The sequence below is a fragment of the Oratosquilla oratoria genome, chromosome 26 (assembly GCF_046742065.1).
Source record: "Oratosquilla oratoria isolate Oo_2021 chromosome 26, ASM4674206v1, whole genome shotgun sequence".
In the NCBI taxonomy this organism is placed as follows: Eukaryota; Metazoa; Arthropoda; class Malacostraca; order Stomatopoda; family Squillidae; genus Oratosquilla; species Oratosquilla oratoria.
The window spans coordinates 16092385-16112109 of NC_134802.1; the positions used below are offsets into that span (position 1 = coordinate 16092385).

At 38.4% G+C, this 19725-nt stretch overlaps 1 protein-coding gene across 1 annotated transcript; it reads right to left on the reverse strand.

Moving 5' to 3' along the window:
• Positions 1-9213: 9213 nt before the first annotated feature.
• LOC143039285 (uncharacterized) lies at positions 9214-9753 on the reverse strand. Its single transcript, XM_076209158.1, has one exon. It carries the CDS (start codon positions 9751-9753, stop codon positions 9214-9216), a length of 540 nt encoding a protein of 179 aa, XP_076065273.1.
• Between the last annotated feature and the right edge of the window lie 9972 nt (positions 9754-19725).

The following is a 19725-nucleotide window of genomic DNA, read 5'->3' on the forward strand; positions in this document are numbered from 1 at the left end:
TGGATCTCCTCTCTCACTTTGACGCAGAGCGTCAGCTGGAGCAAGTGCAGAAAAGAGCCTGTCGCACAATCCTGGGCAAAGATTACACCACCTACCAGCACGCTCTCACTACACTGGGACTACCCATCCTTGCCGACCGCTATCTTCAGAGTTTGAGGTCGTTTGCGGTCACCCTGGTCAAACATCCTCGGCACCGGAACCTACTTCCTACTCAGGTACCTCGTCCACGGTGCCAGGTGAGGCACCATAATTCCATCAAGCCGATCAGAGCACGTACCGACCGGTATAAGAAGAGCCCCATACCGACATTTGTGGACTTGATCAACAACTAGAATTTACATTGTTGTACTACATACCTATTACTAAGCCTGCTGTTTTATTTGTCTAGTTTTTGAATGCTTGTAACAACGTCTTCTCACTGTCATAGTATTATATTGTTATTTTCTTGTAGGATGTATATTTTCAGCAGAAATGCTGCTATACCCAATAAACCGTAAATAATAATAATAATAATAATAATAATAATAATGATAATAATAATAATAATAATAATAATAATAATAATAATAATAATAATAATAATAATAATAATAATAATAATAATAATAATAATAATAATAATAATAATAATAATAATAATAATAATAATAATAATAATAATAATAATAATAATAATAATAATAATAATTATTGTTGTTGTTGTTGTTGTTGTTGTTGTTGTTGTTGTTGTTGTTGTTGTTGTTGTTGTTGTTGTTGTTGTTGTTGTTGTTGTTGTTGTTATTATTATTATTATTATTATTATTATTATTATTATTATTATTATTATTATTATTATTATTATTATTATTATTATTATTATTATTATTATTATTATTATTATTATTATTATTATTATTATTATTATTATTATTATTATTATTATTATTATTATTATTATTATTATTATTATTATTATTATTATTATTATTATTATTATTATTATTATTATTATTACACACACGCATATATATATATATATATATATATATATATATATATATATATACTGTATATATATATATACAATATATGTATGTATATATATGTATATATATATACGTATGTATATATATGTATATATATATACATATGTGTATATATACATATATATATGTATATATATATGTATATATATACATATATATATGTATATACTGTATATATGTATATATATATATACATATGTATACATACATATATATATATATATATACATATATATATATATATATATATATATATATTGACTATATTATGACAAATAAGATTGAAAGTGAAAGAAGTTGATGAGGAGATATGGGAGAATTTACGCCTTAACGTTTTGACCCGCAGGGTCTTGATCACAAAGCTAACAACTCAACCGTAACGGAGAGCTTGCTATTCTATTTGCGTATTCTTTTGTTACTAATAAGCTTGTGGCTTTTGTTAAACATATAAAGCCTTCTCTATGGTTAATGTTGTTATTAGTGTTGATATAAGCTGCCTCAATTGTCTTCCTTAGTTTCTTGGATGATCCTTTGTTTAATATGGTTATGTTGTTCCAGTCTGGAAGGTGATCATGTTTATCCACATGCATTACTATGGAGTTAGATGTCCTATGGGCTTTTACGTCATTTTTATGTTCATTTATCCTTTTATTAAGTCCGCGACTAGATTCACCAAAATATGAAGAGGGACAGCTTTTACACGGGATTTTATAAACAACGCTATTTTCGTTAGTGGGATTATTGTCGCTACGTGTTATCAAATGTCCTACTTTGCTACCTGACGTCCTGGCTATTTTGATGCCCGCTTTTAGGAGAAAAGTGTCTAGGTATGAATTGACATTAGAGTTTGGTACTGTGATATATCTGGTTTCATTCTTATTTTTATTTTTATCTTTACTTTTGTTAATTATTTCTTTGGCTTTCTTTTTTAACCTACATAAGAGACCTTTTGGATATTTGAGTTTTATGAAAGTCTCAGTAATATGTTGTAATTCATGATCTAGAAATTCTTTACTGCATATACGAAATGCTCTGAGGAAGAAACCTATTATAATACCTGTTTTGGTTCTGTCATCATGTCCTGAGTAGAAGTGAATATAGTATTCTTTATTGGTGGGTTTTCGGTATACTGAAAATTTCACATTTTTATCCATTCTATGGATAATTGTGTCTAAGAAAGGTAATTTTCCGTTATTTTCATTTTCTGCAGTAAATTGTATATTTTCATTTACACTGTTATATTTCCTGAGTTTGTTGTTAATGTCTGTATCTTTAGGTACAATTACGAGTATATCATCAACATACCTAAACCATTTACTATTCCTACCCATTATAGTCATGTATTCTTCTGTTTCGAGTATTTCCATGTATAAATTTGCTAATACTGCAGAAAGGGGACTACCCATGGCGAGGCCAGAATGTTGTCTGTATTCGATATTATTGAAAGTGAAAGCGCCAAATCCTACACAAAGGGAGATTAATTCGAGGTAATCTTTTTTGGGGACGGGTAGATCTTCATTTTTTAAATTATTTACTACTCGTTCAACAGCATTTAGAGCGCCTTTTATTGATACTCGAGTATATAAAGAGGTGACATCGTAGCTGGCTAGTTTCTTGTTATTGAAATCTAAAACTTTTAATCTGTTAATTAGATCCGAAGAATAGCCAGGACGTCAGGTAGCAAAGTAGGACATTTGATAACACGTAGCGACAATAATCCCACTAACGAAAACAGCGTTGTTTATAAAATCCCGTGTAAAAGCTGTCCCTCTTCATATTTTGGTGAATCTAGTCGCGGACTTAATAAAAGGATAAATGAACATAAAAATGACGTAAAAGCCCATAGGACATCTAACTCCATAGTAATGCATGTGGATAAACATGATCACCTTCCAGACTGGAACAACGCAACCATATTAAACAAAGGATCATCCAAGAAACTAAGGAAGACAATTGAGGCAGCTTATATCAACACTAATAACAACATTAACCATAGAAAAGGCTTTTTATGTTTAACAAAAGCCACAAGGTTATTAGTAACAAAAGAATACGCAAATAAAATAGCAAGCTCTCCGAAGCGTCCCGTAAGATGACCCGTCCGTGTATAAAACATCTTGTTACGTTTAAGTTGTTAGCTTTGTGATCAAGACCCTGCGGGTCGAAACGTTAAGGCGTAAATTCTCCCATATCTCCTCATCAACTTCTTTCACTTTCAATCTTATATATATATATATATAGATAGATAGATAGATAGATAGATAGATAGATAGATAGATATGCAAAATCACCACAGGAGAAAAAACTTTAAGTATTTCGTATAACTACATCCTCAGACGAATTACAGTGTATTCGTCTGACGATGTAATTATACGAGAGTAGTTATTGTCTTCATAGCCCAGGAGTATCAATTCAAATTTGAGTTATAACTAACAAATTTATAACAAGCTGAAACTTTCAGGAAGTGTTCAGAAAATTACCAGCAATAACCCAATAAGATACTAAGCGTTCCCAAGAGCTCCCCTTTGGAATTTTGAAAAATTGAATAATGGCGTTCAAGATGGAAACAAATGTCACATTTTATCATATTTCAGGCTTAAAATATCATAGAACTAAATACAATGGGTCAAAACAAGGTTTTAAGTTACGAAGAATCAATTACTATGGCAATTTCTATGATAAAATAAACTTATTACATGTTTAATATGATTGACATGCACAATTATTTTGATATTTCAGAGCTAGATATGGAGTTGTGCATCATTTGTAAGGACTAATGCATCAAGGAGTTTGTGCAAGTTGTACCCAAAGGAAGGACAATTCTAGTAGCTGCAAGTCTTGAGAGACAGGATGGTCTTCATGAATTTCTACAGATACAGGAACCACTGACATTTCACAATGCCTGTAGCAAAGTCTACATCCGGGAACACCCATCATATTTGAGAAGAGAAAGTCTGAGGAATCAGTGGCAGATGATGAATTTGAACCAACCACCCTGCGTCCAGAACTCCTTTGTTTGACATCACTATACACTGCCTGTTGTGCCTTTTCTGCTCTAAGGTAACAAGCAATGTAGAGATAGTAGAGTTTAAGAACAATGTGTTGAAAAGGGCAACAGAGAAGGGTGATGAGTGAGGAAAGGCGATTACCATAAAGAGGCAAACATTGACTTGATTGCTGCAGAGGCAATGTAACATCGTATCTGTGCCCAGGAATTTCTTTCTAACCCAGGAAAGTTGAGACCTGTTGGCAAACTAGTTGAGCTTGTACATGTTTAGATGACAATGAAAAATGTTAATATGCAGTGTCTGAATGCATGGAGCCCATGAGTACTTCAAAAAGAAACTGAAAGAACGATACAAAGATACCATTATAACAAATCTCCCTGGAAAATCCTGCGAAGTCGGTTTCTGTGACTCTGCTCACTGGATACTGTAGTGTCACCAATGTTGGTTCCACTACTAGTTGCCTTTGTTGGAAGCGGCCAACCTGAAACGAATGGTAGGGAGAGAAGGTATGGGATTTTTTTTTTTTTTAAGGGGAGTCAGAACACACCATTGAGTTCGCCGTGGTATGATTCCCTTGTGCACACTTGGAATGAACACTTCCGTACTCTGTACCGACGGCTGGTGTTCTCGTCGAATGTACCTGTAAGAACATAAGTTCACCGCGGCGTATTTACCCTTACGCACACTTGGGATGAACACTTCCGTGCTCAGTGCTAAGGAACAAATAAAGAAACTCGATGTCAGAAAGTTGCATGGGCCAGACGGAATAGCAAACTGGATATTAAAAGAATGCATAGACGAACTCACAAAATACACAAGATAATTGACTTCTCACTCAAAGAATGAAAAGTACCACAAGACTGGAAAAATGCTAATATTGTACCAATATATAAGGGAGGAAATAAAGAAAAACCAACAAATTATAGACCAGTAACCCTTACAAGCACAATTACAAAAATATGCGAAAGAGTTATTAAAAACAAATGGACTAACCACTTGGAAAAGAACAAAATATTAAAACCCAACCAATTTGGATTTAGAAGTGGAAGATCATGTACTACAAACTTTATGCTTTTACTCAAGATTGCTAGACATAATACAAGAAAGATATGGCTGGGCAGATTGTGCCTTCTTGGACCTACAAAAAGCTTTTGAAAAAATACAACACAAAAAACTACTAAGAAAAATTTAAATAATAGGTGGAATACAAGGAATGGATGGAAGGAGGAAGAATGAGAGTGATACTTAGAGAAAAGAACTCAAAATGGGTAAACACGATAAGTGGAGTACCCCAAGGCTCTGTGTTGGCTCCGATAATGTTTGCTATTCATATAAACGACATGGATGAAGGAATCAGATGCTATATAAACTTCTTTGCAGATGATGCAAAACTATTGAAGAGAGTGAGTAACGAAGAAGACTGCATATCTTTTCAGGGAGATCTGGACAAAGTCTGGAATTGGAGTAAAAAGAATGAAGTGAATTTCAACATTAAAAAAATGTAGTATAATGGAATTTGGAAAAAGCAAAAATAGAATATCCGGTCAATACAAAATTGGAACAAAAGAAGTTACAAAAGTAAACTCAGAAAGAGACCTAGGAGTGATCATTTCAAATGACATGACACCAGACAAACATGTAAACAAAATAGTTGGAGAAACCTACAACTTAATAAGATCAATGAAAATGGCCTTTGACTACATGGACGAGGAAATGGTGAAAAAAATCCTAGTTACACTGATAAGACCAAAATTAGAGTATGCAGCGTCACTATGGATACCCAGTAAAAAAAAAAAAAAAAAAAAAAAAAAAAAAAAAAAAAAAAAAAAAAAAAAAAAAAAAAAAAAAAAAAATCAAAGAGCATTGATAAAGATGGCACCAACACTCAGTATGTTGACATACGAACAAAGATTGGACAAACTAAACTTATTATCTCTGGAGCAAAGAAGAGAGAGGCGATTTGATAACCATCTATAGAATTATGAAAGGGATGGAAATCCTTGACAGGGATGGTCTATTTAAATAGGGCAGAAGAAATACAAGGGGACACAAGAAGAAACTTAAGAAGGACAGTTACAGAAGAGATCTGAAAAAGTATAGCTTTCCACATAGAGTGATAGATACATGGATTAAATTGAAAGAGAAAACAGTTAGTGCTAAAACTATACACGACTTTTTGAAAGAACTGGATGCGGAAAGATACAACTGCGGGTCCGTACGAGCATAGCTCTTCTCCCGCAAAATTCAACTAAATAAATACACACGCACACACAAACCCCCCCCACACACATATATATACACACACACACACACACACACACACACACACACACACATATATATATATATATATATATATATATATGTATATATATATGCGTGTGTGTGTGTGTGTGTATAAAGATGAGGATTCAATATCACAGTGGTAGTTTCCGAAAAGTCTATCGAAATAAACACTATGTGAGGACGGAGCCTTTATTATTTCATGGTGTTTATTTCTATAGATGCAATATTACATTGCACATTTATATATGATGCCATATTTCTAAAGTAATGGGTTTCTAATATATATAAATGATGGCTATCATGTATAGAGGTGATAATTGTCATGTTTTCTGAAATATTTCACCAGTTAGTGGGAGAGCAGTTTTTGCCCCCCCCCCTTTATTGGGGGGGGGGAGTAAAGGTCGATGGTAGATAAGCCGCCTACAAAGAGATTTAGTAGTTATATCTATATAGGAACTATGGTTACAATATTCGTGTTGGTGTAGGAATTTGTAGACTCATTTGGTCTTCTTAAGTGGATTCTGATCTAGGTTTGGGTTGTTTCTAAGAGTGAGGCTGGGCGTTTTATAATTATCATGATAAATAAAGATATCTATTTTGTCTTTTGGTTGGCGGGACACATCCCAGAGAAAACAATTTCCATGTATCCGGTAGGCCGTAGGGAGTGGATAGGAGGGTGGGTGCATACGGGAGTCAAAGGGTGAGGGTGTGGGTGAGGATGCAGGCTGAGTATAGCGAGGTGAGGTTGAGGTTAGGTGTAGGCATGAGAAACAGGTCCAGGTGTTTATGTAGTGTTTTATATCAGCCAGTGAGGTGGGCGCAGTTTTTGCATTGAGCCTTTGTTTGACGGCTCGAGGTTAGAATCCAGGACATAGTATCTCCGCCCAAAATACCTCCAGCCAAAATCTCGCACCCAAATTCCCGCACCCAAAATACCTCCTAAACCATACGATATAGACATTTGGGGATGATATTGTAAACAAAATGTAGAGTATAGAATCCTATGGATAGTACCATTAGAGGACTTTTTCATTCAGGATTACGGTAGTATGGCAGATCAAAGGAATAATCAATTCTCTATAGAAATTTTTAATCTAAGGAATCAGACAAAACAATTGATTAAAGGAATAATTAATTCTCTATAGAAATTTTTAATCAAAGGAACCAGACAAAACAATACCACGTCTTCAATTCAGATGTTCACGCATAGGTAATTGTTTAATAAATTGGATACAATGGTCCTTAAAATCAGAAGTTAAATCAAATAATGTATTTTACCCTATATCAGTACCTGGTCGCCATCTGTAATGACATATAGTAATTAAGCCAATTTTTCCAAAAAGCAGCTAAAACACAAAATACGATTTTATCCTATTTCCTCAATTATTCACCCGGCATGTTCTATTTTCAAAGGCATATACCATTTTATTTATCCTTGCAATTACACTAAAAGGAACTTAAAAGAACATGCAGTGTATTCAATATTAATTTTTTGGTAAATAAAAACGACAATGAACCTTTGAGTATTGTCAAGACAAATTCAATCAATTCTATTAAAGATATGATTTTTTTTTCCTGATTTCCAGAAATACTGGAGAGATTTTCAAATCAAATTGGCCACATCCCAGTAAAACAGTGAAATTTCATAGAAATAAACCAATGAGAGGGCTTAATTAATGAGTGAGTTGATTTCATCAAGTAATTAACCAATGATAATTCGTAATTACTGAGTGAGTAGATTTGTTAATAATAAACCAATGAGAGGGCGAGAATGCTAAATTACTGAGTGAGTGTATGTCATAGAAATAAACCAATGAGAGGGCTTAATCAATGAGTGAGTTGATCTCATTAAGGAATTGGATACAACATGCGAGCTTTAAGATAATTCCAGTGACTGAAATTCTAGAATTTATAGAATATTAAATTCTAGAATATGGTTTATACTGTACAACTTTATCTATAAAAATATAAAATCATACAATGTTAAGTAATGAATATGTGTTATTTTGAAGTGCATTACTTGTGTAATAAATGAAAATTGGCCTATTGTAAATACTTTTCATATGAAATATATTGTACATATATCTATATTGTATTATTCCAATGGTTTCTGGTAATTTTTGTTCACTTGATGATTTAGGATTATAACCTTAGTTAAAGAAATGATGATTATTCCAATAAACTTGACAATTTAAGATTATAATCTTCTAAGCAGTACAAGCAGCACAATATTATATCCTACATGTACATATTATATCCTATTATATTCATGTTTATCCCTGTGACATGGAAGGTATAGTAAGCATGGAGGTATTTTGGGCACTTTTGGAGGTATTCTGGGTGGAGGTATTTTGGGTGTGGGATTTTGGGGGTTCGGAAGAAAGCCACAACGAAAAAAAAAAAAAAAAAAAATTCCTAGGAAAAAAGCCCCACCTAGGAAATTCTCTGACGAAAAAAAGCCCCACCTTGAAAATACCCAGGCGGAAAAAAGCCCCAAATTCTAGAAAAACCCCAATTTAGGAAAACAAAATAACAATTTAAAAATAAAACTGTATTTATTGCTTAAAAGATAAGTTTACTTGACACTATATGAAAATAATACAATATACCAAATATTAATAAAACAATCGGAAATTACTTCAATTCAACACAAGTAATACATGACAATAGAAAATCAATGATATAATTGAGGCTAGCTTTGCGGTATAAAGCATAAAAGTATTAAGTATAAAATAATACAAAGTCAGCACCAGTTTACATGATATTAAATGAAAATAGTACAATATACTAAATATTATGAATATCAGATTTTTAGTATAGAAAAATACAAAGTCAGCACTAAGTTATGAAATAGTACATTTGAAAGTTAGCACTACTTTAAATAAATCTAAATCGAATTAAAAGCGGATGCAGTGGGCACAGCCTTTAAGAAACGCTTCAATGTCTTTCTGGCCTGCTTCGAAGTCTTTGCAGAGAGTGGAAAGCCTTTTCTGAAGGTCTTTTGTATGTCTCCTCTGGCGCTTTTGTGGTGGTTGGCCTCGGGCATTTTCCAATAGTGTCGTTGCAACAAGGGCTTGGTCTTTTCGTAGAGCCTCGATCGCGATCCACACGGAAGGATGGTCGTGGCCGATCATCTGTGTGAAGGCTTGATTCCACGCCTCACAATGGTTGTTCGTACGATGCCCGCCAGACAAGGTTACTTCGTGTACGTTCCAAAGTTCGGGTGGAAAAAGGGGTGGCGTTCGGCGCATACGAAGCGGCGGTAGCACATCACCTGGGCGTTCGGCAGGCATCTGGATACGACGATATCCTCCAGACACGTAGGTCGCATCGAAATAATCTACCAGACAACTGAGTTGCTCCGGAATAACAGTTCTTAAAAATTCCATCCCCTCCGAAACTCTGTCACATGGCAGAAAAGCCAAGGCATCTAACATAGAACAAAATAATCTACTTTCTTCGTCTGTCTTGTACAGTGTCACAAGGCCTAATTCCTGTATCTTCCTCCAGGTGTTCTGCGTTAAATGGAAAAAACAACCGTGGCACTGAACGTGATCCCCGAATACAGTCCGGATAGCATTCACAGTCGCGAGTTCGAAATCGGTTGTGATTGTCGTAGGATCAAGGTTGAATCCTAGTGTGGCACACTGTTCAACAATGGCTTGGAACAGTTCTTCATATATGCTCTAAGTTTTGCCAGAAAGAAAGGCGTAGACACATGTTATCGCCGACTCGCCTAAAGGGCAACGAATTATATAGAGTTGATGAAAGAGTTTCGGAGCAGTCCGGAATGTGCCATCCATAAACCATCGAGTGGAACGAGCAAGATAACGCAATCCTTCTTCAGTTGCAAAGGCAATAATCCGTCTACTGCTGTCAGCACCGCTATCATAGAACATGAACTCGACCATCATAGTCCATGAATCGTCCAGTTTTAAATCTTGCCGACAAGCGGGATCTTTCGGAAGAGCGTGGCGCTTATGGTTGCGAATCGTGCGTTTCACAGACTCTGAGTTTCCAATCTCAGCACGCGCTGCGACAGGAAGATTAACAACAATATCGGCAATAATCTGACTTGGCTTTCCTCTGGTGGCAGAAGCATGCTCATTCATTTGAACTCTTGCCTTCGTGGCATCTACTTTAGAAGTATTAGAATTATGACTATGTTTTGTACCTTTGATTTCAATAGATATATCCAAGTCCGTGTACAGTATTGCACTGCATTTCATAGCCTTTCTCCGTGAACACTCCCATCGTATAGACGTTTTGTTCACACTCTTCTTCGTGTACATATAACCATCGTAACAAAGTTTCTGTCCACCTTTGCTGTTTTTGATAATTTCCATGTTGAAATATATATATATATATACATCCACACAGATGAGCACACACTAATGATATGAATGATACTGTGATGAATGTGGGACTTATATACCCACACCATTAGGGAAGCCTACTTCACACCTTTAATGCAATTAAACACCTCAACCTCACGGAATGTGAAACCAACTCACCGGGCCCTTTGAACTAGGTTTTATTTAAAACTAGTATTACTGTTATTAATAATAAGTATCATTATTTATAAATTGGGGGCTTTTTTCTGGTGGGGCTTTTTTCCGGTGGGGCTTCTTTCCACCCAGGGATCTTCCTATGTGGGGCTTTTTTCCGATGGGGCTTTTTTTCCGCTGGGGCTTTTTTCCGGGATCCGGGATTTTGGCCGGAGTTATTTTGGGTGGAGGTATTTTGGGCGTCTACCTCGAGGTTATGGGTTAGGAGCATGTGGGGCATGTGTAATTTGTGGTGGATCCCGTGAACGGTCAACTGGTCCCAGGTCAACCAGTCCCGGGTCAACTGGTCCCCAAATCTGCACCCCTTGGACTACTGGTCCCCCCAAAATAGGACATCTCGTCCCCAACTTTTTTTTATTTAAACAATAGTTTTGAGATATTTAGCAAGAATCAAAATACCATAATATATTATGTACAACACTTTATTAGATAATACACAGGTATTATATATTACTCAAAATAATACACAGGTGATACACAGGTAATGGCCTAGACGTTGGGTTGACCACCTCGCAGGTTTTGGCTGATGCCACGCAGTAGGTCTGGGATAGTTTTCCTGCCTTCCTTGTAGTCCGTCACCAGGTTGTACAGGCGAACCTGGAGCCCGATGTAACTCGTCTTGAAAATGTTCTTCTTTGTGTACATGAAGCCATTGAGGAGGATCTTCTGACCACCCCTCTGTGAAGTGATGACCTGTAGCTCGTCTGACATGGTTGAGTAGCCCAGTAAAACTGACATGACTTGTCCTGATATGCCAGGTTTATATACTGACCTTGCCTAGGTGTTGAGCAGATTCTGTGGTGTGAAAGAGGTGTGACCTAAGCAGTGGGGGGTGTGAAAGAGGTGTGATAAGTACTTTTTGAGCAAACATAGAGCACGTCTGAGGTGTGGCCTAAACAGTGGGGGTGTGAAAGAGGTGTGATAGGCACTTTTTTAGCAAACATAAAGCAAAACAATTCCAGAACTCCTGAAGGGCAGCAGCCACAATCTGCGAGGAGGACAGCCTAACGTGCTTTTAGTTATTGTTGTTAGATCTTGATGTTAGTTCTTGTTGTTAGTTATGTTTGTTATTGTTGCTAGTTATTGTTGTTGTTAGATGTTTTTATTGTTATTTATGTTGTTATTATTGTTTATATTGTTGTTGTTTATTTTGCTGTTATTTCAACCACTGTTGATAATAATGGAAGTAGTATCAGTAGTAATGTAGTAGAATTAATTGTAGTTGTTTTGGAAGGAAAGGAAGAAGGAGAAGAAGAAGAAGAAGAAGAAGAAGACGAAGAAGAAGAAGAAGAAGAAGAAGAAGAAGAAGAAGAAGAAAAAGAAGAAGAAGAAGAAGAAGAAGAAGAAGAAGAAGAAGAAGAAGAAGAAGAAGAAGAAGAAGAAGAAGAAGAAGAAGAAGAAGAAGAAGAAGAAGAAGACGAAGAAGAAGAAGAAGAAGAAGAAGAAGAAGAAGAAGAAGAAGAAGAAGAAGAAGAAGAAGAAGAAGAAGAAGAAGAAGAATACATATAGAAGGCGACCACCCCTTCATAAGTATTTGTAAAATTACATATATTTGTTTTATTTATCTTAGGACGAATGTTCGTGATTGTTTTGTTGGTTTTGCTGCAGTGGAAGTATACAGCTTGCATTTCTATGCAGTGGTCTTAATGCGACACTGTTTCTCTCCTGCGTGTGGCTTGTCTGTATTATGTATAAATCTGTCTCCAGTATTTTGTGTCTGCTAATGGGTAAGCTGGTTCTGGCAGGCCATTCGTAAATAGATTATATATAGAGTGGGGGTAAGGGATGACGCCTGAGGCACTCCAGCCTTCGGCACAAAAGGTTCGGACAGGTAGACCACACACACACTTTATTCTTATTGTCCTGTCATCCAGTTAGTTTCAGAGTAACCGTGTGAGCGGCAGGGTGAAGTCGAAGTAGTAATGCCATTTGTACTTAAGGCCTTCGTACCTGACAATACCGAATGCCCTCTCCACATCCTTACAAACAAAAATGGTGTTACCAGGGCGACCGTCTGCCGGTCTTTGAACCCACTTAGTGATAATGGAAATACGTATTTAGGACCTCGTTCCGGCCGAAAACCGAACTGGAAGTCTCTTAGCACATTCTTCACCTCCAAGTACCCCGCAAGGTGACGGTAGACGACATACTAGAACACCTCACCAAAACACTCCAGAAGGGAGATGGGTCAGAAAGAGACGGGGACGGAAGTAGGTTTTTGGGGCTTTGGAATATGGATGGTTTGAGAGGCTTTGAAAAGGTGCAGGAAGTTACTAGAGGCAAGTGAGCTATTGTGTAATGTTGTCATGTGTGCAATGATGTCTGGCATGCGTCTGAGTGCACCAATACCTTATGGGCCAGGGGACTTGATTTTTACCTCCTTAATCGCGAAGGGGAGATATGAGGATCATCATAATTTAACTTAGAGAGATGAACAGTCTCATCATGAGTGAGGTCACTACAACTATTAATAAAATTATCAACATTGTACAATGTGATAATTGCACAGTATGATGCTTAAAGACCTCACTCTTTGTTGATGCCAGTAGGTCAGCTTGGTGTTAGGGAGTGTATGCAGTGTGGTTGAAATGCTTGATGACCTTGGGTGAATGCTCACAGCACTCTTCCAGCTGTTATTTGATGGTCCTCTAGAAATTAGAAGTTTCAGTCGCGCAGTATCCGGAGTGCGAAGCGATTAGTTGTCCTTCTCGAACTGATTCAATATAGAGGGACTCCCTCAGACTTCTCTGCAGCCGATGAGTATCTTGTAGAATAGCTAGGAATCGTCTAGCTTCAACAGAAGTTTGAAGTCATCTCTACTCTGTACATTCAGACAGATAGGGCTAGTGGCAGTCACCAGAACCTGCTGGAGACTGAATCCAGACTTTTGTAGTTAGTGGGTAAGATCAAGGCTAAGTTCACCGCTGCGACACATTTGTTCTTTAATTTCTGGTTATCCTTTTTGTTATACATTTGTTATCTATTCATAATCTCATATGGATAATCCTGCACATGTACAGGGCTAAAAGTGAAAACAGTAAAAGTTTGAGTTGCTTGGTCACCGCTCGAAGAGATTATTGCAAGTTGAATAAAATTTGGCGCTAGATAGAACAATATCTTCAAATAGGACTCTAAATTTAATGATTTGTTCAAGGCTGGTTTGCTTATCAGCATCTATAAGGTAGTAATAGTAAAACCCTTACTGATAGCAATTAATATGAATGATGGAAACTCGCCATGAAGACTGGCACATAGCGTTTTGGACAGTAGGGGTGGGAATCCTGGATTTGCAATAAGGTAATTTGGGATACACAGCTAAGGAAAAAATGTAGTCCAAAACAGTGGCCTTCACAGTTAGGTGTTTGCAGCCGTGTTTGAATTTTTTTTTGCTAATTACGATTATCAACAGTTGAGTGTCACTCATGGTCGTTGTTTTTATCATTAACGTATGTTTGGTTGATTATGTTGTAACGAATTAATGATTTTGTGGCTTATAATCTATCTCATTATTGTACATATATTTTTTATAGCAATTTTTGTAGAGATGACGGCGGATAATGACAAATCTGTTAAGCATATAACTCAAAGACGACGGACAGTGGAAGCGGGATGTTCCGACACGTGAAGTTGCCGTGAGCATTGGAGTGTCCATACATACAGCTCATAGGTGGATTTCAAGATTGCGGGAAGAAGGGTCATTGGGAAATACATACATACATACATATACCAAAGGCTTTTTCCCCCCTTACACGAGGGGTAGCCAAAAAGAAAAAGGCATAGAAACCACTCACACCCATTCCATCTCCTACATATTCCACTCCCCTCCACCCTCCTCCCTCCCTCCTATCTTGGCACCTCCTGGATGATGGGTCATCCCTGCATCCTGTCTACTGCCCTGGGTCAGAAGCAGTGTCGCAAGACACAGCACATCCACAGCAAGGCCACTTCATTAATTCGGCGACCCCCCCTCTCCCTCCCCTACTGCAGAAAAGGAGAAGACGGGGAGAAATCCCTTCGGGCTGCGTCAAATTATTTCTCATACATACTTCCTCACCCCCCATCCCCCACCCACTCCTCCTCATGCATCACAGCATCATCCATATACGACCCTTCTCCATTCACCCCTATCTTCTGTCCTCTCCCTTCCTTCCTCAACAGACATTCCTCTCTTTTTTAATGCCCCTTTTACCCCATCCATCCATCTCATCCTAGGACGCCCCTTCATATTCACTCCTTCCACCTCTGCCTTCCACGCCTCTTTTACTAATCTTTCTTCACTCACTCTTTCCATGTGTCTAAACCATCCTAATACTCTTTCATCAACCCTATCTCCCAACTCCCTTTCCACCCCTGTTCTCCTCCTCACCTCCTCATTTCTCACTCTATCCAGCCTAGTAAACACTATCATACTTTTCAGACATTTCATTCCAAACACATTCAAACTCCCTCTCTCTTCCTCTCTCATGTTCTATGTTTCTGCCCCGTACAGTGCTGTCGGTACAATCACTCCTTCATATAACCTCCTCTTAGCATCCATTCCCAGATGTCTATTTTTCATTACACTTTTTAACCCACCAAGGCATTTACTCGCTTCTCTCAATCTACATTCTACCTCCACCCACACTCCTCCCTTTCCTGCCACATTCGCACCCAGGTATCTAAAACTATCCACTTCCTCCAGTCTCTCTCCCTTAAAGCTCACTTCCAGCCTGTTGTCACTCTTTCTCCTTGTACATCTCATCACCTTACTTTTGCCCACATTTATCATCAGCTTCCTTCTTTCACACACCTTCTCAAACTCTGTCACTAACTTCCTCAATCCCTCCTGTGATCCTGCTACAAGTGCAGTGTCGTCAGCAAACAACAACTGACTTATTTCCTAATTTTCTTTATTTTCTTTAACCATATCCAACCCCTGACCCACCACCCTTGCATTAACCTCTCGCACCACCCCATCCATGTATAGATTGAACAGCCAGGGCGACATAACACATCCTTGACGAAGTCCCACCTTTACCTCAAACCATTCAATCTCTCCATTTCTAATCCTAACACTAGCTCTACTACTCTCGTAAAAACTCTTGACTGCTCTTAACAGCTTTCCTCCTATCCCATATATCTGCAGTACCTCCCACAGTGCCTTCCTGTCGTAAGCCTTTTCCAAATCCATAAAAGCTCAAAAATATTTCTTATCTTTTCCTATAGCTTTCTCACATGTCTGTCTTATCACAAAAATCTGATCTACACAACCCCTATCTGTCCTAAAACCACACTGTTCCTCACCAATTACTCCCTCTGTTCCTCTCCTAATCCTCTCAATCAAGACCCTCCCATAAGCCTTCCTAACTACACTCAACAAGCTGATCCCTCTAAAACTACTACACTCACACTTGTCCCCATTTCTCTTGTAAAGTGGAACTATACAGGCACTCCTCCAGTCCTCCGGCACTCTACCCTCTCTTAAACAAACATTGAATAACCTCACCAGCCAGTCCACCATCACTGTACCTCATTTCTTCAGTCATTCTGCATGGCATCCATCCAACCCAGGTGCCTTACCTGCTCTCAACATCTTAACAGCTGCTTTCACTTCATCTTTCCCTATTTCTCCTCCATTTTCCTGACTTATCACTCTCATTTTCTTAGCGCTTCCCACTGCAACTACTTTTCCCTCCGTATCCTCTCTTCCCATTTAGCAACTCCCTAAAATACTCTGCCCACCTTCCTCTCACTGCCTTCTCTTCCATTATCATCTCTCCATCTACAGTCTACACCATTCACCTTTTCTTCTCTACTTGATTCGCCTCCTCTTTCTATTTTAATTTCTTTCCAAAATATATTTTTATTACTTTGAAAAAAATCTGTCATACTATTACCCCATTTCACATCTGCTCTCCTCTTTGCTTACTTTATCTTATGCTTAACTTCCTTTCTCTTTACTTTGTACCTCTCATACGATTCCCTCGTCCTAATTAGTAGCCAATCTATGAAAGCCTGCTTCTTCTCTTCTACACCCTTCTTTGCTTCCTCATCCCACCACTCACTGCCCTTCCTTCTATTTCCTCCCGCCCTCCTTGTTCCACGCACCATCTTTGCACACCTTATGCCTCCCTCCTTGAACCATCCCCATTCCTCCTCCACTCCTAGTTCTACTCTATCCTTCACTCCCTCACACTCCTCTCTCAGCTTCTTCTTATACTCCTCCTTTTCTTTCTCATTTAAGCAGTTCACTCTAAGTACCCTCCTACCTTCTGCCCTTTTCCTCTTTCTCCACCTATTCTCCACTCTCAACTTACCTTCCACTGGAAAATTATCTGATATTCCCCCCACTCTTTCCCCATAGAACATGTGCATCCCTATCTCTTCCTACCATACTCCTGGTCACCACTATATGATCCATTAATGCTCTATCTGCCACCCTTCCCTCCACCACCCTCTCCCATGTGTACTTATGCTTGACTTTCTTCCTAAACACTATATTTGCTATCATCAACTCTCATTCAAGACACATCTCCACCATCAACTATCCACTACGATTTTTACCTGGAATTCCATACTTCCCAATCACTCCGTCTATTGGTTCGTTTCCTACCATAGCATTAAGGTGTCCCAATACAACTACATTGACATTTCTCCCTACTCCCTCTATGCACTCATTCAAATCTACCCAAAGAAGCCTCCCTTTCCTCTACGTTCTTCTCACTACCAGGCCCATCCACACTTACAAAAACCCACATCTCCCTTACCAGCTTCACCTTCATCCACATCAACCTTAAAGAAACCTCCTTCCACTCCACTACACGCTTGCCTATCTCTTCACTTACTAGTATAGTCACCCCTTCTCTCCCTCGTCCCCTCTCCACTCCTGAGAACTTCCCAACTATACTCCCAAACTCACACTCGCCCCTCACTTTCATTTTAGTTTCACTCAAAGCCAACACATCCATCTTTCTTCTCACAAACATACTACCTATCTCTTCCCTTTTACCCTCATGTGTACCACATCCACGCACATTAAAAGACCAAAACCTTAGGGCACTGGCTGGAAAATTCCCACACCCTCTTATACCTTTACTTTTTTTTTTTAGGAATGTCCCCTTTGGGGCTACAGGTAGCAGGACTTCTAATTTCATCCTCCGTCCCGTTCCGTTTTTTTTTCTTTCTTTTTGTCGCCTCTTACGACTCAAGTGGGAAGACTTGGTGGTAGCATTCTTTTCCCCACCACAGGGTAGGCGAAAAAAGGAAATGGATATTCAGACATGGTACAGGACAGTAACAAGGGGTTGGGGGACAGCATAACGGAGGGACAGTCGTAGTATAAAAGTGTCATAATTTCTCTATGAACAAAGTTTCCTCCATCACACACAAAATGGTGTGTGCCTCTGGTCCGTAGGGGCGCCCCATATAGACCCTAAAGTATCAACTGCATGCTACATTGCCACAATAATATGCAGCCAATACTCCAAACGGGGTCTATTGGGAAATCGGCCAAGAAAATGAAGACGCGAAACAACACCACAAGATGAACAGATCATTGGAGCATCCAGAGAGAATACCATGAAAGCTTCTCGTCTGGACTCTGCTCTGCAACATCTCACTGTCGATTTAGATATTTCCAAAATGTAATCTTTAGTAACGAAACTTACTTTACGTCAAGGGAGGCCAGAGTAAGGGATGTCTGGTGATGCACCAGGGTAAGATTCGATACAAGCAACATACAGGAAAAAGCCAAGAGTGAAGGTGAATGGCAAATTCACCGTTAGGGAATCTATATTGGTTCTAGAAGATGGGATGCCGCCACCAGGAAAAGCCATGGAAATCTCTGACCCCAAATCCATCATATTTGTCTAGGACACCCTTCCATCCACCACCCTCTCCCACATCGTGACATCAGGTAATGGACTGGCCTGCCAAAGGCTTTGATATCAAACCAATAGAAAATATATAATGGACAATGAAAGAAGAAATATACATGGGACCAGAACGGACATGCGTTGATATTGACCGGTCAGTGACACAAATCAAACATGTGCGAACGCTTTGTAGCCTGCATGCCAACCCGCCAAACGACGTCCGTGGTGATCGGGCTCGCTATTGAGGTCATTCATTTTTACTGCAGAATTACAATCCTTCTTATTTAGTGTGTTGGACATTAAATATTACCTCCACAGTAACTGAGCCAATTGCATTGTTTACCGTGTCTAAAGTAAAGATTGGTAAGCGAACTAAGTGATGGAATAGATACAAACTTTATGCTAGAATATGATATTAAAAAATTATCTTCATAGTATATAATAAAAAAAATATCACCTTGGCAACTTGAAGCTTTTACGTCTTATAAAAACCACGGCTAACGAAAACTAAACATTGTATAACATCTACATGAACAGAACCAAGTTTATCATTCATAATACAGATAGCTTAACATCTGTATACCATGGACGCTATCACATAATTTTTTAGAAGTAACCTTGCGAAGCCTAAAACCACGTGATCGGGTATGTTCGTTGGGTTCTACGACGGGCACAAAAGTAGATGACGTTAGAGGTCAGGAATGATCAGGATCGGGGGACGTGGGGAAAAGGCTGTTCGGAAGGTGAACACTGGAGGACAGTGGGGAATATTTTTGGAAGAAGTGGCCAAGGAAGCCGATATCTTTCTCGTAATGCGCAGCTCACGGGACAGCGGCTTGATTATGGTGATTTGCCAGGTGTTCGGCGCCGAGATGATTTGCTGAGGGGAGTGACTGGTGGCTCCGGGTGAGCAAAGAGAGATGGGTGCTGGGCTCGATTTACACACGTCAGGCAGCTGGGAGAGGTGGGGATGTTCCAAGTTGATTAA

Excerpts from the sequence above, each read along its gene's own strand:
- LOC143039285 (XM_076209158.1), bottom strand. The coding sequence starts at position 9,753 with ATGTTAGATGCCTTGGCTTTTCTGCCATGTGACAGAGTTTCGGAGGGG.